Genomic DNA, 25,137 nt, shown 5'->3' with positions numbered 1-25,137 from the left:
GAGAACCAGCAATTTTCATTCATTAGAATCAGAAATTCTAGAAGAAATCGAATTCGCTTTATAGAAATAGATGGGCACGTCTACTTAGAAATATTATTTTATGCGTTGACAATATCGCCTTGGTGCGTCTCAAACCCCTTGTCGAGTCCTGAAACCAAATTTCAGAGCTTCTCCATTTTCTCCCAAATTTAATTAGTCTTACATGGTGCCACCCCTTTCAAGCAGCCGAATACTAATGCCAATAATTACTTGGTTCTCCCCCGAGATGCGGGCCATTATAATTTAATTGAGGCCATTAGCTTGCTTAAGTCCTCAAATTTACCCATATCAAGAGGGTGCTTTTGCAGAATGTCAGCTATGTCCGTTTCCTTTGCGTTAAAAAATAACTCTGCATATAAAGACACTTGAAGTCGATTGGAAACGAATAAAAATGCTTTATCGAGCTTTGCAAAGGTGATTGGATCCTGTTGTGCCGAGTCTGGCGAAACCCCTGGTGTATTACATAGGTCCTCGAGAAGTGCTTTGTTTCTATAGTTGATAACAATTTTGATACCAAGAATGCCTCGCAACTTTTCCATTAACCTGTCTCAAATCTTTCCCTGAAACCTATCAAACTCTTCACGCCTTTCTGAGATAAATTCATTGCCCTTACCCGGTATCCTCTCCATTAATATCCACTTCAGACTAAATTCGCGCGTTCAGTCCTTAGTTGCACTTCTTCAGGACTGATGCACACCAAAAATGCCCGCATCTCCAACGCACACAACACCACCACAGACGTGGCGGGAGTGGGCACTATGCCAGCAACGAAAAGTTCTTTTGGGTACTCATATCCTTGTTCTCGGCAGTACCAACAAACATCCAGCTGTTGAAGACACAATGTAAAACGTAATTTTTGTTCAGTTTCAGCGCGGTGCAAACCTCACCATGAAGGAGGGCCGTGTAGGCGTGACATCATAAGCGCTCTCCTAGGTGTAAGGCATAATTATCAAGTCGCATTCTTAAAATGTGAGTTATAGAGTTGCACCTCGGCGATTCTGCAAGCGTCTACACTATCACAAAGCAGGACTATGTGAATCTCGCACCATCCAGGTATTCGGTTATATCACGGAACCCGGCGTCTACCACCTATGTAAAACCACATCCTTACTCGTCCACCCCCGCGTGATGCGGCAGATACCGAATAAGTGAATGCAGACCAAAGTGTTTGGTCCTTTCCATAGTTAAGTTCGGGGATTAAAGAAGTTTTACTGGTCATAGAATTATTGCTGCCTACTTGTGCTACCGTCCAGCAAGACTATGTCAAATTTTCATGGATCTAGATGGAAGAGGATAAGTGAGGATCGTTTCTACACTTCTTTCGGCTTGTCGAGTGCTGGAAGCCTTGAAAATACGCTCTTGCTGCTGTAATGGATGTGTAAAGTGATGGTTTTGTAAGATATGCCAAGTTTTCATGTTTTATTTTACCAAGAGTCGATCGATTTTTAGACGCAGCGGCGCCAGCATAACCGTTTGTGTCGGTCTTTTAAAATATGTCGAACATGCATAAAATTAGAAATACGCGGAATGCGAAAGTATACCGCATATAGGACTTTCATCGAGTCGCCCCTCGATCCCCGCTATGAGAAATCAGGTTTTCGCCTCGTTCCAGGGCCCTCAAAACCATCTTGAAGCTTACGAGTATTGAATTTCCAGAGCGGCACCAACCACCCCAGGTTCGCAATAAATCAAAGGGGAATTTAATTTGTGGGTATAACATGTGTCAAAATATTTCGCCCCAACGGTAGCGATCCACCTCCGCAAATGTTTCGCATTAATGATTGATTTTACAAAACTGCATTGTTGTGACTATCAAATTGTGTAAATTTAAAGGGGAGAAAGCCACGTGCGACACCCAGCTGTTGGAAATTCAGTGCCTGTATTTTTAAAATTCCCTTAAACGCAAATTGAGGTTCGTCTGCGGAAACGGGAACAAATCGGAAAAGAGTAATTTCCGTCTATTAATAAAGGGTTTTAATACATATTTTTCTGTCCAATACAGAACAATCCAATCAGCCATTTACTAATACGGCAGTTGTAGGTTGCAGCACAAGTTTTATTAATCGAAAAAGTAATTAATTCTACTACATTACATTTTAGGCAAATGGCTTCCCTCTGGTGAACCTATAGACTAGGTCATAGCCCCATTTAGGCTGGTCCCTGGGCACCATATGACCAGCGTTTCGGACCATCAACTCCACCAAGTTGCCCCCTGTCCTCACATAGCCGGCAGCTTCATCGTCCACGTGCCAAATCTTCCTGGTGGACTTGGAGAACTCGTCCGCACCAGTAAAATTCAAAGTCTTTAGATAGTCGAGTACCATGGGGTAGCCGCAGATGATGTCTAATTGTCCCGTAAAAACTAGTACTGGGTAGTTTTCTAACAATTCTTCAACCCATGGGACGACAGACTTGGGTACGTCCTCCTCAAGGGCTTCCCCAGCCCCCTTATCCCCATACAACGTGGAACCAACATGGATAGCTGCTCGATATTCTGTAGTAGTCAGCAATTCGGCCCATTCAGCCGAGTCATCATAGTCTTCAATGTAGTTGTAGATGTTGGTCTCGGATACCTCATCAGTGAGAGAGTAGATGGTGTTGATGTGCTTCTGCGCCTCGCTCCATTGAGCTGCAGAAGAAAAAAGGTGAAAATACAAAAATAAAACTATACATCTTTATGAGGCGTATAGTTATAAGGTGAAAGGCTGTATATGACATAATATCCCAGTTTAGGCTGATCTCTAGGCACCGTATGACTAGCATTCCTGAATCAAATTTCCTCTAGTCTTGATAAATCCTGCCAATTCCCGATCTGCCATCCAAGCCTCCCTTGGAGATTCCTCGTTATGCTTGTCTTTATTAAAGTGTAGGTTTTAATGAAGTCTAAAACCATGAGATAACCGCAGATAATGTCCATTTATCCAGTATAAATAATCATTCTGTGGTTCTCTGCAAACTCCTCCAACTACGGGGAAATGATTTGAGGGAATCCTTTCTCAGGGCACCATCCATTCCCTTATCATCAAACTCGATATCTCCCATATGCGCCACCCTCATTTCTTCAGTGCACAGTAAATCTACCCAATCTGGGTTATTATAGTTCTCAAAGTAGTTGTAAACGATGGCCAAAATGTTGTGACGAATCAAATCCATTTATTCGCCAGAATACATGTTTTTAGTCTCAAAATCGCCTGTCAGAAGCTACAACCTCTATCCTGAACAACAAAAATCTTCACTTACCATCCTGAATAGCTGCAACAGCTAAATCCTTTTGTTCATCAATCTGGACTTTGACCGCAGCACTAATCAATCCAGTATTGTACAAAAACGGGCCATAATCTACTTGATGTTCTGGATCAGTCCAACCATCCCCAATAAGAATTCCTGTTATATTAAGATAGTCATCGCCTAAACTGATTTCTAAACTCTAAGCTTACCCTGAAGATTCAGCTTAACCTCAGCCACAGGATTCTTCTTCAAAATCGTGTACCCAATTGCAGGAAGATACTTTCCAGCATAAGACTCCCCACTAATGTAAAAGGAGTTATTTTGCAGATTTGGGAACAGCTGGAAGAATTGTGTTAAAGCAGAGTACATGTCATCTCCCACTTTCGTCTCATTTTTAGCTAGACCATCGGTGGTGAAACTGAAACCAGTTCCTACAGGTTGGTCGATGAAAATCACCTTAAAAACCCGAATTATCTTGCTGAACTCGAAGAATCTATATCAAAACTTACTGAATGATTCAAGTGCCAAGAATATTCCCTAAAGCTCACAGAACCATTTTCATTGACGATAAAAGGACCGTTTTCGATGAAGAGACCATTAAGGCTGGAGGCACCAGGACCTCCATTGAGCCACAGAACCACCGGGTCCTCAGTAATATTATCTAAAAAGCCGAAGGTAAAACTTAAGGGATTTATTGGATTTATGAGTGATAATGAGCAGAAACTAAGGTGTCACTCGATGGGATTGTCTCAAATGATAGTGAAGTTGCGAGGCTGTAACCCCTTGGAGTACTATTGGCCTCACCGTTCCCACTAAAGATTCAAGTTTGATGTGAATTGCATGAACTTGCTTCTACTTTTTACCAAAATATCAAAATTAACAATTCGGGCTATCGGCGGTTAAATTCCGATAGATTGTGTACATGCCTCTTCAAATCCGTTAAATTTAAAAGGTTTATATTGTTGGCTGTAGCTGTCCACTTCAGGTGAATTCATTATCTCTAGATATTCAACTTCCTATCGGAAAATGTGTGCAAAATTTCCTTAGTCGTAGATGTGATGTATAAAAATAATCCCTAATAATCGATCCAGGTAATTCAATACTACAAATATTTTCCTTCAGCTGTAGCGCTAATTTTAAAATTTCCCTTCAGGAGCTGAATATATTACATTACTCACCAGCTGAGGGGAAGAACCAGAACCAAATATTAGAGCCATACGCGGCATCTACTGTGAAATACCCAGCATAACTCTCAATGTTCCCGAAACTGGAATGTTCCACCTTGGCCGCCTTTTGCGCTTCCTCAATTTTGCCCTCCTCAAGATAAGGAGTAAGAATCAAGGGTTCCCCCACGTCATCTCCTACAGAACTACTCAGAAATCTTCCAGTGTCTTTGTACAGGCTTCTGAAGACGTTGGCATCGGCCTGAGTAGCCAGAAAGGTGGCTGCTAAGAGAACAGACAGCCTCATGGTCTTTTGTTGAGTATAGGGTACTTTCTCGACGTATGTGTTAACCAAATTAAAGTGCAAAACAGTGAAGTGACTGCTTTTAAGCTTGTTGTTATCTTATAGAATTGGTACTTGAAAAGTGCATTGTTCCAAATACTTGTTCTCTAACGATAGGGGTAATAACCATACGCTATTGACATCGATAAGTTTACGTCTTTGAAGTCTAGAAAGAGAGAGAAAGAAATGAGAGGTTTTTTTGAAATTTGTTCTAGTTAAATAATAGAAATTAAATAACAGAATATTATTTACTCACGCGCTCTCTGGGTTATGAGAGCTATAAATCTTGGCTTAAACCACAATTGGTCACCTGAATTAATATTGCCCTATCAAATAAGGGGCGGGGATGTGTGGGGTTGTTTGAATGTCAGTAATAGCTTTGAATAAATTAATTTCAGTTGTTTATTTATGCAACACTTGAGGAATTGTTAAGAAACAAAAACGCAGTTAAAAATCATTGATAAGAATATATTATAATACAAAATACTGCGCAATCTACCTAAAAACGTACAAGTCTGCGTTTGTATAGACGCGCATGGATTCAGACTAGACGAGAAGAAAAAAGGGCGAATTTAAACACACTTAAGACTATAATGGAAGGGTTTCGGCCTACGCATACATAAATAATCACTATAAGGTAAAGGTACAATCACAAATATGTTGTATATTAGGATAGTATTGTATATATACAGAGCGGTTCTTCGTGCCCACCCTGTATGTGTCTAAAAACTATGGTCGGTATAAAGGGGTATCTAAAAAGTTATATATACAAATCATCCATACATGACCAGAATTGAACATTACACGATTGCAAAGCGATCAAACTACCTAAAACAACTACAAAATGCATTATGTAAATACGTGTAAAATTGTAAAGCCTCTTTCGAAAAGATATATATTTTGGTTGCTATGCAATTTGGGGGAGGTATGTGTCAGGCAGGGCGGCCGCGGGTGGGCAACAAAAATCTCATATACAATAATGTATTGTTTTTGTAGCGACTACAGCTTCTAATCCAGTGGCGATTCATGCATATTTTCTGCACACCTGCTGCTGTCTTTAACATGCTAATGTCTATATATCCCAAAATATGGTTACTCTTTTACACTCTATTTTAGGGTGTTTAAACGTATTTAGATCCTTCTTATTTTAAACTCAATTCTCCCAAAGAAAATTACGTAAGAGTTAAAGATTCGCCAACATAATTGTTGAAGTATTGGCCGATATACAGTCAAGTCAAAGTTTTTTGAATAATTAGGAAAGCCTACACCCATGAACAGTAGGGGTATTTTGCTGGAAAAAGGCAAAGTTGCTACAGCGGCTTTTAGTTTTAAAAGGCTTGTTGTAACCCATCTACAATTAAATGAAATCAACATTTCTGCTACAACCAGGATGAAATAATCCTGACATGCAGCCTTGAAATGCTATTTTTTCAGATCTAGAGCTACAAAGCAGTTTCTTTTAAAAAATGGAATGGGAATTCTTGACACGTGGCGAACATGAATTTCTACAGAAAATTCGCGACAGCGGATTATTTTTGCGAGCACGTAAAAAACTAGCATCTTGTCAGGATTGTAGCGAACACTGTAAACAGAAGATTATTTGGGTGAGTCTGTAGGAGGTTTGAAACATACGTGACTATGACGTATTTGAGGAAAATTATCTGGAAATCACAGAAAATCCAACAGAATGTGAAATGTGAAATTTTTCAAAATACAGGCAGGAAAAGCAACTTCATTTGAGCCTGCAGACTAAACAGCATATCTTAAAAACCTTCCTAACGACATTAAACATTTAGCTCTAATTCATAGCTGTAGTAGAGTTCAAAACGTCGGAATGTATTTGAAGCTGTAGGAGACACCATATGTTAAATAGCAGACCTGCTTTCCCCCTTCTTAGGCTGTAGTCTATAATACTAATTCTTCCATCACTAATTTAAACACAATTGTCGCCTGGGTATTAAACACGACCATCCTGTATAACGAAACACCAACCCCCAACAATAATTGACCACTGGTCACCTGCAATACGCGAACCTCCAGGCAGTGTGGAAATTTGGAAAGGCGCATTAATTAGTACGTAAATCAGTCAAACTGTCGTCAATGAACCCTGTATGTGCACATTATGTTGAAACCAATCTCACAACAGCTAAAGCCCCGCCGCCGGGGGGAAAAGTTCCCCAATTAACTACCTCCTGCCGATCTTTTGAGACCCGTTCAGGTCCTGTAGGTAGCAGTACAAAATACCCGCCTGCGCCATCACATCCACTGTGCCGGTGGCCAAACTCTCCCGCGATTTCTGGCCATCTTTTTTGGTGTTGTCCACCCTCGACGTGGCTGGACGCAGCAACGTGGGCCCAAACACCGTTGCCAGGTTATGCAGGGACATTTTGTTGTCATCCTCATACGCATGCACCCTATTCCCAAAAAACTTGAATTCCTCTTCCTCTATTGAAAGTAAACTTACCTCATCAGATGTTCTAAAATGTATTTAATGCTTTCTTTATTGGGCACAGGTAACTTATCAAAGCACTCTTTGAGCAACTCTGTACGCCTCTTGAGGTTACCGTTGCTCTGATTGAATGCTTCAAGCAGCTGCGGATACAGGTGATCTGTGAATAGAGCCTCAGGCAACTCTCGCAAATACAGCTTCAATATACCAGTCACGGAATGAACGTCGACTTCTTTGAGTAACTGCTCTGCCTCGTAAGAGTCTGTAAATTTGCCGTAATTTAAGGAAATAGTATAAGTTTAATACTTACTAGTTTCGAAGGATTTTTTCAGTTTTGTAATGTCAGTCTGCGAGCCGGACACTCTGTAAACGCCAACCTCGTACATGCCCCTGCGTTCAACTTCGCGGATGCATGCGGTAATGATAAATGGAATGTTTCGTTTCTGTCTCCTAAAACCAGAAATTTAAACTCAACAGCTTGAGGAATAAAGACCCTCAACTTACTTGCAAACCACTTGGATTTTCTCTCCAAACAGAGGCCCCACTTTGCCTGCGGGCACTCTACGGAGACTGACCTCGCAGGGCACGTAGCGCAGTCCCATTCTCAAGCTGCAACCACCAATCTATTAGATAGCATTACCACTTCAAATAAATAAAAACTTTAGACATGAAATAATCATACAGTATATTGTCTATCGACGATTTGCTGCTCATTAAGCCACTTGCGGCTTAATTTAATGGTATGCTTGCCAAAGAGCGCATCTTGCGGAGTCCCTTCTCGGTACACCAAAATGCGTAAATTCTCGCAGCCTTCCAAATCAATCACGAAGTTTTCATTCCAGTGCGGGTTTTGCGTGTTTTTCGCCGTTTTAGTTTTGGCTTTTTGGAAAAAATGCCCGTAGAAGTCCACTTCCACGCAGACATACATATCTGATGAAGAATATGAAAGTTGTTAAGATGGTATGGAAAATGAGTCGCATGGAACTAACGCTAGAAACACAAACTTGAACTAACGCAAAAAGGGCAGTTTTATGTCGTTTCAAACAGATTTGGGAACGAAGAGGTTAAATATAGTGAAGAGGATGTTTTGTGGTCCCATCGATTCAGAAAACTCCCAGTAAAGGTAAGAATTTGCTCTGAAAAACTCTAAATAATTATATTGTATTTTTAACCGTACACGCAACCAACAATACACGTATATGGAACAAATTTTCAAAGTCCTTGACGCTTAAATTACCCCTAATTCCCAAATAAACTGACTGTATGAGATGAAAGTGACTATGACCTCTACAGGGACCTCAAAATATCAAAAATTAAGGATTGAAGTCGTGGAAATTGCATGAAAATTATCGGAAAAATAACACCAAAAAAATTAATGATACGACCGCTGTGGCGATGACATAGCCGAATAAACACCCGAGGCGGCTGGGAAAAAATTGAATATGGCAACCGAACCACTGCTGCGATTGGTTCCTGGTGGCGACTCCAGTTCAGCTTGGTAGCCTAAGAGCGCGCTACTGCTCACCAAGTCGGTTCGAATTCTCAAAATTTTTCGTTAAAAATTCCCTTCGAAATAAGAAATTCGCGTATAACGTGTGCGAGAGTGTCTAGAGGATAACTAGTGATAGTTCACTAAGGTTTAAAAATAAGTTTTCCATTAAAAACCGAGTAGGCTTTAGAAGATTATCGCTTGGTAAGAGACTGCCTGTCTCTGTCGTTATTGGAAAAAATGTCTTCAAAAGTATCTGACTGCAGGTCTATTTGATACTAATACACTAGAAATTATTGGTTATTTGAGGCAAGATCATAAATTTAAGCATATTTGAATCGAACATAACAACGGAAACATATACTATGTCATTTAGCAAAAAAAGCTCGCAGATGGCAGTGCTGCTGGCGCCATTTTGGTTTAGTTGGGAAACGGCGCGATGCTTCTGTGAAACTCTTTTGAGTGTCGGTAATTTTTCGTGAAAAATCCCCTTCCGAAAGGCGGAAATCGTTTGTAAAGTGTTTGAGAGTGTTCACTGCGTAACCAGGCACTGTTCAATGAATTGTAAAGATGTTTTTTTCTTATTAAAAAGTGAGAAGGCTTTGGAGAGGTTATCACTCGGTAAGTGATTGCATGTGTATCTTACTTTTGAAGATTCCTTCAACATATTTCGCAACTAGTTGATTTTCGTAGCAATTTAGTAGGAAATCGCGGAGGACAAATTTAGAAGTCTAAGAATGTTTCTGTGAAATTTAATCATAGAAACTAATCGTTGCCATTTTCGACAAAAAAACCATCGCAGGTAGCGCGAAAAATGTTAGTTGAGATGATGCGCGCTGCCTTGCTGGCATCAGTTCATCTATCAAGCCAAAGTGAGTTGTGCTTTTCGAGAAATGCTTTGAAAAGTCGTGACTTTTCATGAAAAATCCTCTTTCAAAGAGCGTATATCTGTTATAACTTATACAATAAAGTTTACTGTGTTATTAGGGACAGTTTAATGGGGCATAAAGATGATTTGTTTCACTGAAAGCTAAGTAAGTTGTGGAGAGGTTATCTCTTGGTAAGTGATGTCTTTCTGAGAAAATTTCTTCAAACCCCTTCTCATCACCAGTTTATTTTGATGTTAATTTACTAGGAAACATTGATAACTTGAGCTGCCTAGGGCAAAGTAATATATTGAAGCATAAGTTTATAAAATTTAATTATAGAAACTTATGTGTTGCCCCCTTTAATCATATCAAATTTCCTTTGTAGTACTACAATGGCCATTTATTTATCAATATAAGAACCCTGTATACAATTTAGAAACGTTTTTATCTCTTACATCTTTTCAGTATGTTATTATTTTGTAGATAATGAAGCTAATACCGAATGCCTTAGAAATTTCAAAATTTAATACTTTTAATAAACTCAAAACAAACAAACATAAATTTGTTTTGACTAAATTCAGACTTTCCCATGTACTCACCACATGAAAACTCCAATCCGCTCAAGTCATAAACGTACAAATGCAAATCACCCACCAACAGACTCTCGTCCTTCCCACTTCGAAGCAAATAAGACCCCATATTAGTCTTCAAATATTGTCTACACGCGGTGATCCACGTCTGCAGCTCAAACATGCTAAAGTGCGCCACTTGATTAGGGTGTTTACCTTCTGTAGTCTGAAATAAAATTATTTTTTGTTGTTTCACCCCTACATGATGGTGCTTGACGAAGTACCTGCAGCGTGTTAATCGCCTCAATCCATTGAGTGCATTCGAAATCGCTGGATAAAAAAAACGTGTACGTGCGTCCAGCATTGCGATGCTTGATTCTGAACACTAAATTGGGCGACACCAGTACCAGCTGGCTCTCCAGCTCGATCAGTCTTTTCCGGAATTTATCCGAGCTGCTCGACTTTTGTCGGTGCTGCAAATCGCAGTTTAAAAGCTTTCTTTGAAGAAATCTTGAGCACCAATACCTTCTCTTCATTTAGCTTCTCTTCCTGCCTCAATTGGTCCCTCATATTGCTTGCTTGCGACTTAAGTGACACAATATTCGATTGGGAGATTTCGTGTAAATTCGCGGTACGCTCTTCCAGAATAACAACGTCCTCCACAGGAATGAACCATTTCAGTTCGAAAGTATATTTTTCATTACGGCCCGAAGACTGCAATTTTTATATTTTTTCACATCCATAAGAATTGGTCTCAATCTCAGTACCTTGTATTTGGCGCACGCGATTACATCATTAAATAAAAAAAGATGTCTCAATTTCCGATGATTATCAACATATTCGACGATAAAAGAGTTCTTGACCAAACGCCTTTGAGCCCTATCAGTCGACGGAAACATGGACTTTGTCTGTATCATGTTGAACTGATCCAAAAAGTTCTGAGTAAGTTTCAAAGCCTCCGACAGGCTGTGAAAGTCGGGGTTGCTCTGATTGACGTGCCTTAGCAAGTCGTGCAACACCAAAGCATTTTGTTGCACCCTAAAATCCCACTGTCACCCCAGAAAATTAACCATAAAACCGTATTATACCTCGCCACTGGTTTATGCAAAAGCTCCTCCAAACTAATACCCTGCTCAGACAAAGGCTTGCAAATAATATTTTTAGCAATTTGGCCAAATTGCGAGTTATTAGCACTGCATTTTCGGACCATGTCTAAAGCCAAGCCGTAGTTACTCAAAAACGCTCCATAAAGAGTCAGATTTGTAGCCTAGGAAAACCGCATAATTGAAAATATCTCCCATTTTTATGTCAAATACCATTAATTTAAAGGTGTCTCCGATTCGAGTGTCCCACTTCAAAGAATGCTTTTTAAGTTCCTCCAGGAAATTCGAATGCAAACGATGCAGCTCCGGTATTTTGTAGAAAATCGTGCTAAACTCTGTCTCACTTATTATGGGTTGTGAGGTGCCAATAGTTGACTGAATGCCTTTCATATACTGAAGAAGAAAGTGGGTTAATGCAGTTTAAATTTATTATAACAAACGCACCTTTAAGAGAACATTTAGCCACTCAACATAATGAGTTTCACTGTCTATAATATTGCGCACAATACTGCGATACATCTTATCCGCGTCCCCATCCTGCAACCACATTGTGATTCTCAACAGAAATCTTTCAAAAACTCCTAAAACTTACATGACTAAACTTCCTTCTGGTATTAGGGGTGGAAGACTCTAAAGAACTAGAACTAGCATAGGAACTGGCATCATTAGTAGGCCTCCTCAACACTGGAGCCTCCTCCTGTTCGTCCTCACTGCTACTGTGATCTTCATCCCCTTTTTTTGAAGACCTTCAATATTAACTTCCTTACAATAATATTCTCACCAACTAAAACTGTAAACCCTCACCCAATAAAATACTCAATATTGACATAATTGGACGTGCCAGGACTTTGTGGCTCAACAGATTGTTGTGTTTTCAAATCAAGTGGTAAAGTACTGGCAGAACCAAAGACATTTTCAGTACTGGAATGATCACTTCTTGTCAAGTCCTCCTCAGGGGCCACCATATCATAATAGGGCTCTTCTAAGTTGTTTAAAATCTCTGAACTGGAGGACACAGAATCACTGTTACTACGCTGAGTGTCAAAGTTGTGGTTTTTAAGAGAGTCAGGTCGTGTTGGCACCCTGTAATGTGTGAGAATAAAGTAAAGATTGTCTCTAGATTTTTTTAAGATGTATTAGAGAGCATCACTATCACAAAAAAAGTGCTCTGAGAAATTACTCAAAACATAATATGACAAACTGTATTGGCTGGTTCGTATTTATTCCCCACTAATAGGATCCACCTTAAGAAACTATGAAAGATTCAATTGACAAATTTAAAAATCCCAACAATGAACAAAAATTGAAGTAACAACTCAATACTTAAAGTGTAGTTTCTAGACCCTTTAAGAAGCTGTTTGCTCTTACTTGGGTGGACGTTTTGCAATCACAGGGGAGTCAGTTTCCTTTTTGTTCAGGCCATTCACTTCAATAACAGTGACAAAGGAGGTCTCATGTTCCAACTTGGACTCATTTTCAAAATCACAGGACTCTATGGAGGGTTTTCGGAGCTTGGAAATTTCGTTGACACACATATGTGCAGAAAAAGATTCATTGGTTGAGTCTTGGGACAAAATTGAAGCGTCTGCAGGCAAATCCTGTGAGGATTAGAAAGCATTGTTAGACTGATATGCCTCATTAACTTATGCACAATCATTAATTAAACAAACACAGTGTTCTTTAAGGCGAAACTGAGTTTCTCCTATTTCCGCCCACGAAAATGCTATATAAATATTTACCTTTGATAAGGCATCCTCCCCACCTATTCCTGAGTCAACACCCAATGTTTCATCACTTATGGCCTTTTCTTTGGCCAATTTTTGCTTGTGCTGTTCCACATCAGATAGCAGCCTTTCCAGATACTCCACGTAAAACTGCTCCTTCTCCAGTTCCTCCTTCAGGAGAGTTACTTTTTGCTTGTGTTTGTGAAGGTTTGCCCTGACATCCTCTTCCCAGGCACCTGGAAGCGGGCTATCCGGAAATCTTTGCAGCCACACCTGTTGGAAATCCCCGAAGACACTCATCTTGTCGCTATGTTGGGCATTCTTTCATAAAACAAGAAATTGTTTTTGAAGGAAATCACTACATATTACAGTACAATTTGGATAGAAACAACACAAAAGGCTTTCGTTCTCATCAGACAACACAGGACAACAATTTTTATTTTGAGTGACACTGACACTGACAGGACAGGTGTTGAAGGCAATGCTAGTTCAATAGTTCGATAACAGATGTCGTCCATTTTGGCTGGAAATTTAAGTTGTTGCTTTGAAAATCAAGTAAAAGTATTTTCATATTTAAAGAGCTATTTAATTACAGAAAAATCTTTTAATTTTCAAGGATATTTTTGTAAACCTCTTCTATATATAAAATATTTCTTTGTTTCGTTTTAACTGATCTGAACTAATTACTTTGGAATTGTGGACGTAGGACGTAGAGTTTAGTAATTTGACATGTTGCCATATGTCACTTTTGACGTTTAACCTATTAATTAAAAGTGCATTGCTGTTTTCATTTACATTTTATTTGTTAATTATTTTATATATAATTATTATTAAAAAAAGTAGTTTTCGTTAGCAATGAATATTCTGCCAAAGAAACGGTAAGTTTCTCTTTTGCTTTAGTTCAGTTATTCTATCCAACTTAAACAGATTACTTTGTATGTGATTAATTTACCTGCTTTTAAGTTAAGTGAATTCTAACAATAATTTCCTTACTTCTTTCTACAACACATCATCCAGTATACATTGACAAGACTGTAAGCCAGCAAATCATTGATTCACAAATCCCCAGTTCCTGACAAAAAAATTTGAATATTAAGGCATATTTCTGCCTAGTAACTATGTTGAAATTCAAGGTGGCATGTACGGACCCGAGAAAATGTCGCTCGAGTGCGCAGAGACGAGGCCAAAGCTAAAGAAGAGGAGCAAGCCCTAAAGGAACGAACCCAACTAGCTGTAAGTTCAGTTGCCAAGATGGAATCTTACTATATCCCTTTCACCCCATAAGGAGCGTGAGGCAAGGAGGCAATTGCTTCTGCAGAAATCCCGCTCAAAATTCTCAACTCAAGACTTTTTGTCATTGGACCCAAATGCTGCAAGCAACACCTCCTTTGCAGCTACAACGAGCTCCTCAGAACATGTCAATATATTCAAGGAACTTGAGGAAGGGGTGGCAGAGCTGAAGCAAACCAATAAGGAACATGATAAAGAAGTCAAAGAGGAAAAGGAGAAGTATGAAAAACAGATTGGATATTTGACTTATTTGGGACAAGACACAAATGAGGCTTTAGGCAAGAAGAGCTGGTATGAGGAAGCACCTGTAAGGGATGGGGAAGGAGAGGTAAATTTGAAAAGCAAAAAAAGAGAAGACCCATTGATGTTGATCAAGAAACTTAGTGAGCAGCATGAGAAGGCAAGGGAGAAGTGCAAAACCAATGAAAAATATAAAGAGTATCAGAGTGTTTTAGTTCATCATAGTGAGGGTAGAAAAAGAAAGAGACATGACAATGAGGATAAATATAAAAAGAAGAAGAAACAAAAAAAAAGTGAAAAAAACTTTGAAAGTGAAGATAATGATTATGATCAAAGGATGAGGCAAGCAGAAAAAAATAAACAGTTACAGGTGCTAAGAGTTGAAAGACTACAAAGAGAGAGGCAGGAACAAATGAGAACTGAGCAGTTGCTCGCCAAAATTAAAGGTACTGCTAGTGAATGCAAGAAAGATTTACCTGCCTCAAATAACAGGAAATACAACTCTCAGTTTAACCCAGAATTGGCCAAACAAAATTACTCAAAATATTAGCATTAAAAGATTGTTAGAAAGTTTTTATTTCAGAAACAAAAACAAAAAATTATTCTGTGCAAAAATAGCTCTAATTCCACTTGATCACAAGAAATATTTAGTTAGTCAAATACAATAATAATGGCAATTAAGTTACAAAAAAATTTTTAGCTGTTAATAAATATCTAATAAGCTACACAGAACACTTTTGGCACTTCTCCAGCATTTTATCCCAAAAATCAAAGCTCATCAAACTTTCTTAAAACCGCCTCTAACTTGTTCTCCAACTGCTCCACTTTGTTTTTCAAAGTCTTCAACTCCTGATGACCCTCCTCCTCATCTACATTTCTTCTGATACGAGCGTTTAATCGACTGATAGTGTTCAGCTGACCAGTGTATCTTTAGTAAAACAAAATTTAACATTCTCTTAAGATCTCTCCAATGATTTGCTTCAACTTACCGGCAATCCGTACAACATTCGCTCCACAATTTAAGGTCAACATGAGGAATTTCTTCACAGCTGCGAAGTCCTCCCTGCAAGCTAGGCAGTAAAAACACATCTCCAGTAATACGGGTGATATTGTCCCCATTGTCGCATAACACACGAGCCAAAGAGTATTGCTTGATTTGCACGAGTTGCGCAGGTTTGAATACTGAGGGGTTTTCATACCAGAAGCGGTCACCATCTCGCAGCCGTCGAAACTGTTCTAATAAAAGACACCTGAATAAAGGCCCCACGCGGCCGCCCTGAACGGGGTCCTCTAAGATCCCCCCAACGAATACGTCAATATTAGCTGGATGGCCGTATAGTTCTTCCAGTCTTCTTCGCACTTCTGAGTCTGTTATTTGCGGAGATAAATCCGCGAAATTTGTCACCTTTGGCATGTTACAGAAATCCCTAAATGCGATATAGCCTGGCAGGGCGTGGTCTCTTGATCTATGATAGAGGAATTAGTTAGTGTCATTTATTGCGGCATGACAAATCACCTATGAATATTCATAGCGGCCAGATCGAGGGCAACTGCATGGGCGGTTTGAAACAATCTTTCAGTAAGATCAGTATTGAGGTTTTCCCTAGATAATTTCTTCTTTGCCGGGACTACATACATACCCCTCAATAAAGGGTCAATCCCACCCTCCTCAACTATCCTCCAAGGCGAAAAGAAAGCGAGGTGTAGAGGCAGATGCCCTTCTTTAATTTCTGAAAAGTTCCAGTCGAGGCTAAAAGGGCTTTTGTTTAACATGTGATTTAAGGGAGTTGAAAATACTGACCGTTGCAAGACAGGGTTGATCAGGGTGTGTCCAAATCTCAAAGCTGCAGTGGCAAACACATTGGAAATACTCGGGTTCAGCAGAGGGTCGTACTCTTTGTACTCTCCAAGCTCACGCATGCCCTCAGGGCCCACGACAAATTGGAGCCACTGCGTGTAGGTGATGTGTTGAATTGCTGCCCCCACGATTTTACGAGCCTCATGATAGAGCATGTCACTGTCCCAGTGAGGATTCAAAATCCTTGAATTCATTCTAATTTGACCAAAAATTTAACGTGATGGTATATGAATAAACCTTAGTTCTTTGGCAAGCCTATTGTGTTCTCTCATCCATATAGTATGCATGGCGGTCAATCCTGCCTGTTCATTAGCCCTGATATCCCCTGCCAAGAAGCAGTTAACATCACTCTCCGATAAGTTCCTCCTACAGTCCATGCCTTGACCTCCTGCATAAGGCAGCAAAGGTTTGTGGTCCAAGAATATTGGCCCCTCTTTAAGGCGCCCCAAGGGGGCGTCCAAGTCCCGTATTTCTCTGGCCAATTCCTCAGAATAACCATAAATCATGGAGCCGTCGATATAAGAAGTGAGTTGATTGATTTGCTCTCTGTGCTGAACGGTGTCAAAGAAGATAGAGGTCATTCCAGAGCCGCATATGGCGCTGGTGCGCACGAAGTCTATGCATCTTCTATTTAAGATTCTCGGATCGTCTTCAGGGACGTCCATGGGGTAGCAAGGCGCAGCGTATGCACACGACTTCTTGCAGTCAATTCCGTCCCAACTCTCCGAGCTGACACTGGGCAATGCATGGTCCAAGTCATGATCCAGGAATTGGCCCCATTGCATTACCATGTGGGTAATCTCTTCGTCGGGGGTGATGCTTTTGGTGGAAATCAACTTTGTAGATACCTACAGAAGATTATTTTTGGTTAAAAAATAATTATTCAGGTGGTTTATATTATGGTTATGGTTACTTTTCTGGAAGCTGGCTTTCGATATCCATTGTAGAGGCGGTCTTTGTCCCAGCCTATGGGTTTCCCGAAGCCGTCTTCGTAGATAGGTTTGAGGGTCCTTCGGAAGGCGGTCAAACTGGAGCCCCATGTAGGATGTTGCAGGTTGTTACACCGCCCGTCGATGCTGCGGTATTTCGAATGAAAACACATGTCGGTGCAGTTTATGGTTTTCCTATGGGCGGTGCAACCTGGAATGTTCTTTTTGTGATTGGAATAAATTGTTTCCTAAATTCGAGACACATCAATAAGATTTCACAAACCGTAAGGGAATTAAAAATAAAGCTAGAAGAGAATCAATTCAAAAACTCAAATTTTGTAATATCATATGAAAAATTCGGCACTGCAGCGTTTAAACCAATATTGACGCCACATTATACATATTTTAAGAAATATTTCCTTACGGTTTGCGATGTAACAATAATTTACAGTACCTGACAGACGAGCCACTAAATCAAGCTTTTCTGGTGATAATATCTCATGGTAATTGAACTCTTTGGTGTTGTTCATGCTGAGCTGAACTCTGTCAATGTGCTTTCTTATATTGACCAATGTCCTTTCGTAGACTTCAGCAGCCCTGGCCAGCTCCCGCGCAGGAGCATTTGGGTACCTGATGATTCTAAACAGCTCTGAAGCACTTGGATTCTTGTTATGTAGGAAATTTTCAATGGTGTTATTTATGGCCTTATCAATTTCCCTGGAAGCTTCGGCAAAGGCAATTTTGATGAATTTATCCCCGGTGTTGGCGATTCCTCCGGTGGGCAGAGTCGGATCTGTCCTTACTGTTACATAGCCAGAGGCCGACACTCTGCCATACTCATTGTTGGCCAGACACTCGTATCTGCCCTGATCCTCTGCAGAAACCTGCAGTTACGACTTTAGTAAATAACAGTCACTTGAGAAAAGTTTATTAGTTACTTTGTAGATGTACAAATTCCCAGTTAAGCCCACTTTAAACCTCCCTGTGCGCTGCATGCGAGCCCCATCCTTCTGCCATGTGATCCCCGGATTAGGGTCTCCAGAAGCTTTGCAAGGCAGCTCTATGGTGCTCCCTACTAAGGCCTCAATATTGTAGGGCTTATACACTAATTTAGGCGGCCGGGAGTCAAACGGTGACACCTTAACTTTGGCACTGACCTCACGAGAACCCAACTCGTTTCGGGCCTCACAGATATAGAGGCCTGAATCGAGCTCTTTTGAGTTCTTCACTTCCAATAAGCTGCGGTCGCTGTTGTAGAATACCCGCTCATCGTTAGGAAGAACCTAAAACCAGCTTTATCAGTAAATTTCTGGATGTGAAGACCTTCAACTAACCTCCATATCATCTTTGAACCATGTAATCACAGGTTGTGGAGTACCGGAAGCAACACATTGAAGTTTCGCACTGGCACCGACGACTATGTTCACACTCTCGGGCTGCACAGTGAAGACTGGGGCCACTTTAATGAGGACATCAGCCTCGGCATACACTCTTTCGTTGTGGTTGGAGGCCTCGCATCTGTATGTGCCATGATCGGAACCCTCCAAATTCAGTATCCGTAGAGAACCGTCAGGAAGGAACTGATGTCTCGCCGATGTAGCCAGTTGTCTTCCGTTATGGGACCATGTGATGGTGGGGGCTGGGTACCCTACAGCCCGGCATTCTAGTAGCACTTCTTGAGTGCCTGGGATTACCGATTGAGTGCGGGGGGATGTGGCCAGTCTTAGAGCATCTGATAAGGTTTATTTATTATTTTACTGTTTCAGAGATTGTTTGGTTCTTGGTAATATAGTGTCTTGAGAATGTACAAAAGCGAAACGCTTATTAAACTCATATCCCGCTCAAGAACCAAACAGATTTAATACCATTGAGTGTGAGTACCATAGTAGCCCCTGTCTTCGTTCTGGAAGAAAGGATAGACCACCATTCTAGCAGGTCTTGAGCGAACCTCCCCCTCAGGGTTCTTAGCCAGACACTCATAATACCCCCCGTCAGTCTCCTGAGTATTCTGCACCATCAACGTTCCATTTTCCATGAGCTTATACTTTTTATCATCAGGCACTAGCTCTCTATCCTCCTTCATCCACACTATTGAAGGTTCTTCGTCACTCTGCACTGAACACTTAAAGGTGGCAGTACCGCCAATTGTAATCTGGACATCTTCAGGGTTTTCCACAATTTTAGGAGGTTCTAAAAATCCCTATTTAAAACAAAAAAAAAAGGAAATGCTTGAAAAGTGATACCGCAATGGAAATGGAAGGGCTCCATATTGACTATACTCATGCCGTTCATTTCGGTGGGGAGGGCGCAACTGGCAGAGGCCTGCAAAGCAGCATGGTTGTTGCTGAGCATGCGCGATAGCCAGGCTATTTTACAGTCGCATACCAGCGCATTGTGGTCAAGACGCAGTCTACGCAGCCTGGGAAGGTTGTGGAAGGCTCCGTGGGGAATTTGTTTAATGCGATTGTTGTAGAGGTATCTGAAATAGATTAATAGTTAGAGAAATGTTTACTGCACAGCAATAGAGTAAACTTGCAAATGGTCCAGGGAAGGAAGGTCTGAGAAGGTGGGCGCGTCGATTTGGTGCAGCTCATTGCCCTGGAGGTACCTACAAGATTGGTGCATGTGAGTTTCCTTGGTCATTAGGAGTATACGAATAATAACAAATGGGGGCGGAATTTTTCTGCCTCAAACTAGGGCAAAGTAGGTATGAAATGTGGGTACCTCGAGTGTATTTAATCAGCAAAACGTGCAGAAATGCGAGTTTTTTTTTAAACTTAGCGAGAAATGTAAACATTTGTTTGAATTTATGAAGGCTCATGTGGTCAGAATGCGATAATAAACCATATTCCCGCCAGATGTGCGGTGTTTATTGCACCACTTCCCCGACAGCTGCAGCTTTTATCACCTACGTGTATTTGTCGGTTGATCGTGATTCCTTCAAAGCAAACACCACGAGGTACGTCAGATCTTGGAAACTACTACAGGATACAAGCATACTCACAGCCTCTCGAGTCGTTTCATGTGCCTGAAAGTGCCATTCTGGATGTTCGAAATCCGGTTCTTGTACAGGTACAAATTGAGCATGTTGAACAGGCCCGCGAACGAATCGTTTTTAAGTGTAGTAAGGAAGTTGTTGTTAAGAAGCAGAGTAGCCATGGCTTGGTTCGTCTTGAAGAAGCCTCCGGGAAAGTCTTTGATTTTATTGAATCTCAAGTCCCTAAAAAATATGTTCAAATAATCACGTGCGTCGTTAGCTCCTATTAGATTATTTGTCACGCAATATTAGTCTAATAGAATTGGTATCAAGGGCGGGCCCTTTTCACATTTGGGACGCGTGATTGGGTTCCGATAGGTGCGGCGCTGCTGTTTAAGGCTTAATAGGACCATTGTTTAGTGATTGGATTCGTTATGGTCCGCAGTCAAATTTAGTGAAGATAATGTGTGATGAATGTAGTTTTATGGTTTTCTATCTGTTCAGAGACGAGATGTAAAGCTTGATTTAATGGGTACGTCGTGAGAACAGCATTAATTCCGTTGTGATTTCTTAAAGAGATCCAAATCCTCTGAGAAATATGATGGGCAACCAAATTAATAAATATATCACAAGTAATTCACATAATTTATAATAAGAATGAACAAATTGTTATGCATTTAAACATGTATGCGTTTAAAACGCTTGAAAGTGAGTTAAACACAAAACATCTTTCAAGGGAAACAAATTATGCTAAATTTTAAAAATAAAACACACTTGGTATGCTTATCAATTTTAGCGTGTTAGTTTTCCAAAAAGCAGTGGTGTAGAAGGATCACGTTTGATATAATCGGAATATTATCTCAACTTTAAAATAGAAAAGGCAGTTTTTCAGGCTTTTTTACACGTCGTAAGGAATACTTTGCCGGTCACTATTGTGTACAGGTCAATAATAATTCTTAAATAATCGTTAAATACAAATAAACAACAAACAATAAGAAGGGCCCCGCTTCAATGCGATGCCCAACCAAAGGTCAGCATTGACGAGCAAATTGATGTCGTTAATCATCAGAAGTAATTTATTTTCATTTGCCAATTGATTTAGGGCTTTCATTGTGATTGAGTTCGAACTCGAATAAATAATATAAAAATCCTCTAATCGAGACGAGGTACTTATGTGAAAATGTTAAAGATGGCTTACATCAATTCTTAAAAACATGACGGTTATTGCGTAAACGCATTATTTTTAGATACTGGAATGGGCCGAGTGTTAAACTTTCAAGATAAAACTAACGCGACTTTCATACCAACAAATTGTTATAATGTGCGTTGCTTTTAGAGGCCCCAAATGGAGGAACCAGAGGCGTAGCCCGGCTCTTTATACCCGGCCGGATGTAACGCTTCGTAAACCCCAAATCGATTAGTAGGTAAAAAGCGTCTATAATAGCAATTTATTAATAAGCAGATTAGCTCATTCTTCACCACTAAACGTGACATCACCAAAAACCTCGAAAGACTTACAAAGTGACAGTCCTTTCGGACACTCGGGGGATTTTCTCCAAGTCCAATTTCATGCACCTGACAGTTTTTTTGAAACAGTAACACTCCTTGGGGCACTTCAAAGGGGAGTAATTCCTGGTATGGCTTCGCACCCCCGACGCGATACAGCACAGGGACAGTGCGGCGAACACCGCAGCCGCTCGCATGGTGATGGTACCCACCCTAAATTTGCATATTAATCTTCTACCGAAAACGGGTACTGTCTTCGCACGCGTGTGGGTTCTTAAGGCTTAAGATCTAGACTTGCATATGCGGCACTGAGGCTGAGGCCAATCTGAGACTGCCCGAACTTGGAAAGTGAAATCGAGTTAAGCGCCGCGGATTGAGAGAAGAGATAGGAAGGAGTAAGGCTTCGGCGGTATTTATAGCCGACAGGGGCGTGCGCCTACTTTAACGCCTGTGGGAAAATGGAAATTTGGTTTGTAAGCTCAGTGGCAGTCCATTGTAATGTTTTTACTCTAACAATGGTGAATGCATTACATATAGGCCAGTTAGAATTATAATGAGAAGCTTCGATTAATGGATTAAAGCTGCATGTGCCAAATAATTCTAGACACAATGGCGGATATCATTTCATTTTGAATTAAAACTGTTAATTAATGGGTTTATATCTATATATGATATGAAACAATTTAAATGTCTTCGGAATGAGAATTATAATTTACTTCAGGAAAATTTATAAAGTAACCGTTAAAAAAAAAATTGTTTATTATTTGATAATGGCGAATGTTCCTCCCATCTGCCTCAACAGGTATTGATCAAATTTGTGAGGGAACCCAAGAACAATAAGTTATTTGTCGGCTGAGGGTAAAAGTGTACCCTTTATCTGAACTCGAAGGATTGATCAAATCATTTAAATTTATGGGCATTTACGCAAAAAAAGCAAATTATGGAAAATACTTTATTTAGATAATTGAAAAAGATATAACGTACAAAACACTGAATAATACATAACAACGAAGTAGGGTACAATTATTATTATTAAAAACGGTGGTAAAATCTTAAATGTTTAGTAGTAGAAAAAGCAATATACACGGTGTGGTTGCCGTTATCTTACAAAACGTTAGAGGGCGCAACTGTTGAAAGATTCCGTCTCCGGAAATTTTAGACCTATTTGATTTACATTGCGTCGCGCCCCGGTCTCACCAATCAATGTCACGTGTGTGCTTGTGATGAGAAAAAGACTAGAAGCAAGACAGTCATTATCTTAAAGGCACCATTTTCAATGTTATTTCAATATGTACACACGCGGCAGGATATAATAACAGGAAATATCTTCACTAAAAAAACTCAAAACTAACTCAAAGAACACAATATTATTTTATCTCTTAATCACAGTTTTAAACTCTAAAATCTAAATATTTTAAATTAAAAAAATAATTATCACAACAAACAGTTTAGTGATTGTTAAGGCCGTGTTGCCGCTGCGGCACGGTGTGTCAACACTGCATTGCAGAAACATAACATGTCAATAAGTACAAAATTCAGATGGTAAAATCGCTACGTAAAATGGCAGTTTTCGGATAACCTAAAAAGACATCAGCCTTTGGGTAAAAACCAGATGTCTACTAACACATGTTATCGATCAAAATAATCCCTTCTCCTTTTTGAGGGATGTTTTCTTCCACGCCGGAAGGTTCTCAAATTCCTCTTTGGACATGTTTAAGAGGTTCTGGAAATCCAAGTCAGAGAGGTATATTTCCAGTTGAGTAGGGTCCACGCCTTCGGGGAGAGGGCGTTGTAAAATTTCCGCCAAAGGATATGTGGTCCGAGATAGTAAAGCCAGTTCTCTTTGAAGCACTAATTTGGAATTGTCCCTTTTACCGTCCTATTCAAAAACATTAATATTTGCTTTAAAAAAAATCTACAAGCAATACAAACCTGTAAATTGAGTTCTCGGACATCTGGTCTCACCTCCCACCTAGGAAAGAGATTTCTGAATTCTAGCGGTTCCAGGCCGGCCCATACCAAATAAGCCAGCACTTCAGAGTCTTCTCCATGGGCTTTGCGCCAGTAATTGACAGCGGTTTGCATTGCCGCTTTGCGTTGGGCTTGCCACCTAATATATCCCACCCAAAACATATTTATCTTCAAATGAAAAATGATCGGAAATTGCAACCTGATAGCTCCAGATCCCGTCTGGTCGACGCTCAATTCGCTCTCTTCATCCTTTTCCGGCCACCAGCCCTGCCATAGCCATAATTCGTGATGATTGTCGAAAAGGACTAGACCTGAAACCATTTTTAACGTTAAGATATTAAATATTTCTATTTTGCATTTTTGTTGACAGTGTCGTAAAAAATAAATATATTGGTTTGAGACATTGGATAGGAGCCCCCAGATATTCTGTACGTTTTGGCAACCGTTAGAATAATAAAAATTCATTTCGGCCAAAGTCTCTGACGTACCATCTTTAAAACAAAGATGAAACTGGGTGTTGCTAGATCGAAGGTTACTGGTATAACTTACCTGGTTGTCTCGTTTTGTATAGTACCGATTGTACAAAAGCATATGGACTAGAATGTTGACTTCTATGAGGACATAACACCTCCTCTGCAACGAAATTCCCACTGGCGCTCGACATTTGATACATCCTTGGAGTAAAATCGAAATCTTCCTCACTCTTCAATAGAGAGTGGTAGTTTTCCCTGTCTGATCCCACCAGATCCAGAAACTCGCCTTCCTCTCCTTCTTCAACCTCTTCCACCTTAACCTCATCACCACTCTCCACAGAGAACAACTCTTCCAGCCTATTCTCCAATATTTTATTCACAAGTCCATTGGTCACCTTCCTCTTTTGTTCACTGGATTTGCACCCATGCCACATGATCACTTTTGCCTTGTCCATATCCACCAAAAGAAACGAGGTGCGACTGCGTAGACTGGCAATCTCCAAAGGCACCTCCATCAAGTAGGCTTCCTCTTCTAATTCACCTCTAACGATGAATAATTTGGGCCCTTTTCGCTGGTCTTCCCCACGTTTTCCATGATGGATAGCCATGCTGCCATTGAAGAGCCGCAGAAAAGCAGCGGGTTCGAACCCCTGAGTCACTCGTATTTGAGGAGCGTTTTCTTTGTCCAGTTCTACGGTTAAAAAGGCCGCCGTGCACTTTTCGTTGATGGAAGAGTAGTTGCCGTGCCAGCAAAAGAAGACGCACATGTCACGACCGACTTGGAGGTGTTTTGAGGGGTTGCCGTCCAGTTCGCGCCCTTTGACCGTCTGTCGAAACCTCCAGGAGTAGATGTAGCTGTCTTCATCGTAAAACTGTCCTATAAAGACGAAGATGTTTAAATTAGAGAATGATTCTCA

General features: G+C 40.4%; 5 protein-coding genes across 9 annotated transcripts in view; 1 reads left to right on the top strand and 4 right to left on the bottom strand.

Moving 5' to 3' along the window:
* Positions 1 to 2,074: 2,074 nt before the first annotated feature.
* Positions 2,075 to 4,801, bottom strand: LOC136349323 (vitellogenic carboxypeptidase-like). The gene is made up of 5 exons (XM_066300797.1): positions 4,446 to 4,801; positions 3,777 to 3,928; positions 3,477 to 3,723; positions 3,280 to 3,423; positions 2,075 to 2,668 (listed from the first exon to the last, which is right to left on the bottom strand). The coding sequence occupies exons 1-5, from the start codon at positions 4,735 to 4,737 to the stop codon at positions 2,136 to 2,138; spliced, it is 1,368 nt and encodes a 455-aa protein (XP_066156894.1). The 5' UTR covers positions 4,738 to 4,801; the 3' UTR covers positions 2,075 to 2,135.
* A 419-nt stretch (positions 4,802 to 5,220) lies between these two features.
* LOC136349319 (active breakpoint cluster region-related protein) lies at positions 5,221 to 13,425 on the bottom strand. The gene is made up of 16 exons (XM_066300787.1): positions 12,992 to 13,425; positions 12,621 to 12,850; positions 12,057 to 12,335; positions 11,845 to 11,998; positions 11,697 to 11,789; positions 11,466 to 11,645; positions 11,238 to 11,416; positions 10,917 to 11,187; positions 10,675 to 10,863; positions 10,434 to 10,622; positions 10,180 to 10,375; positions 7,905 to 8,152; positions 7,727 to 7,845; positions 7,533 to 7,672; positions 7,238 to 7,484; positions 5,221 to 7,187 (listed from the first exon to the last, which is right to left on the bottom strand). The coding sequence occupies exons 1-16, from the start codon at positions 13,274 to 13,276 to the stop codon at positions 6,959 to 6,961; spliced, it is 3,228 nt and encodes a 1,075-aa protein (XP_066156884.1). The 5' UTR covers positions 13,277 to 13,425; the 3' UTR covers positions 5,221 to 6,958.
* Positions 13,426 to 13,736: 311 nt separating this feature from the next.
* On the top strand, positions 13,737 to 16,620 carry LOC136349325 (leukocyte receptor cluster member 1 homolog). Its single transcript, XM_066300799.1, has 3 exons — positions 13,737 to 13,854; positions 14,110 to 14,209; positions 14,262 to 16,620. Exons 1-3 carry the CDS (start codon positions 13,832 to 13,834, stop codon positions 15,054 to 15,056), a joined length of 918 nt encoding a protein of 305 aa, XP_066156896.1. The 5' UTR covers positions 13,737 to 13,831; the 3' UTR covers positions 15,057 to 16,620.
* Positions 15,109 to 22,118, bottom strand: Pxn (Peroxidasin). The gene is made up of 14 exons (XM_066300786.1): positions 21,789 to 22,118; positions 20,298 to 20,513; positions 19,830 to 19,901; positions 19,537 to 19,772; positions 19,175 to 19,483; positions 18,628 to 19,025; positions 18,232 to 18,576; positions 17,748 to 18,177; positions 17,278 to 17,504; positions 16,602 to 17,212; positions 16,308 to 16,547; positions 16,023 to 16,256; positions 15,496 to 15,972; positions 15,109 to 15,434 (listed from the first exon to the last, which is right to left on the bottom strand). Exons 1-14 carry the CDS (start codon positions 21,971 to 21,973, stop codon positions 15,275 to 15,277), a joined length of 4,140 nt encoding a protein of 1,379 aa, XP_066156883.1. The 5' UTR covers positions 21,974 to 22,118; the 3' UTR covers positions 15,109 to 15,274.
* A 596-nt stretch (positions 22,119 to 22,714) lies between these two features.
* The window catches only part of LOC136349317 (supervillin-like), a 33,835-nt gene continuing 31,412 nt past the window's right edge, over positions 22,715 to 25,137 (bottom strand). For all 5 annotated transcript variants that reach the window (XM_066300784.1, XM_066300785.1, XM_066300783.1 and 2 more), the window contains exons 23-26: positions 24,297 to 25,097; positions 23,947 to 24,058; positions 23,709 to 23,886; positions 22,715 to 23,655 (exon numbers count right to left, since the gene is read on the bottom strand). In XM_066300784.1, coding sequence (XP_066156881.1) covers positions 23,413 to 23,655; positions 23,709 to 23,886; positions 23,947 to 24,058; positions 24,297 to 25,097 — 1,334 coding nt within the window. In that variant the 3' untranslated portion in view covers positions 22,715 to 23,412. The remainder of the gene's footprint in view (positions 23,656 to 23,708; positions 23,887 to 23,946; positions 24,059 to 24,296; positions 25,098 to 25,137) is intronic.

Source organism: Euwallacea fornicatus, chromosome 37, assembly GCF_040115645.1.
Source record: "Euwallacea fornicatus isolate EFF26 chromosome 37, ASM4011564v1, whole genome shotgun sequence".
NCBI lineage: Eukaryota > Metazoa > Arthropoda > Insecta > Coleoptera > Curculionidae > Euwallacea > Euwallacea fornicatus.
Note: the sequence above shows the minus strand (reverse complement) of the source record. Positions and strands in the feature narration are given on the sequence as shown.

Bases quoted from the DNA above. Each gene is read 5' to 3' on its own strand.
- LOC136349323 (XM_066300797.1), bottom strand. From the start codon at position 4,737: ATGAGGCTGTCTGTTCTCTTAGCAGCCACCTTTCTGGCTACTCAGGCC. The intron at 3,424-3,476 runs GTAAGCTTAGAG...TTAATATAACAG, and splicing joins GGTTAAGCTGAATCTTCAGG to GAATTCTTATTGGGGATGGT. The intron at 2,669-3,279 runs GTAAGTGAAGAT...TTTCTTCTGCAG, and splicing joins TGTTGCAGCTATTCAGGATG to CTCAATGGAGCGAGGCGCAG.
- LOC136349319 (XM_066300787.1), bottom strand. From the start codon at position 13,276: ATGAGTGTCTTCGGGGATTTCCAACAGGTGTGGCTGCAAAGATTTCCG. The intron at 7,673-7,726 runs GTAAGTTGAGGG...TTCTGGTTTTAG, and splicing joins AAAATCCAAGTGGTTTGCAA to GAGACAGAAACGAAACATTC. The intron at 7,485-7,532 runs GTAAGTATTAAA...GCAAATTTACAG, and splicing joins GAAAAAATCCTTCGAAACTA to ACTCTTACGAGGCAGAGCAG.
- LOC136349325 (XM_066300799.1), top strand. From the start codon at position 13,832: ATGAATATTCTGCCAAAGAAACG. The intron at 13,855-14,109 runs GTAAGTTTCTCT...TTGAAATTCAAG, and splicing joins AATATTCTGCCAAAGAAACG to GTGGCATGTACGGACCCGAG. The intron at 14,210-14,261 runs GTAAGTTCAGTT...TCACCCCATAAG, and splicing joins AGGAACGAACCCAACTAGCT to GAGCGTGAGGCAAGGAGGCA.
- Pxn (XM_066300786.1), bottom strand. From the start codon at position 21,973: ATGCGAGCGGCTGCGGTGTTCGCCGCACTGTCCCTGTGCTGTATCGCG. The intron at 20,514-21,788 runs GTAAGTCTTTCG...CATATTTTTTAG, and splicing joins TCCGAAAGGACTGTCACTTT to GGACTTGAGATTCAATAAAA. The intron at 19,773-19,829 runs GCAAGTTTACTC...AATCTATTTCAG, and splicing joins CTTCCTTCCCTGGACCATTT to ATACCTCTACAACAATCGCA.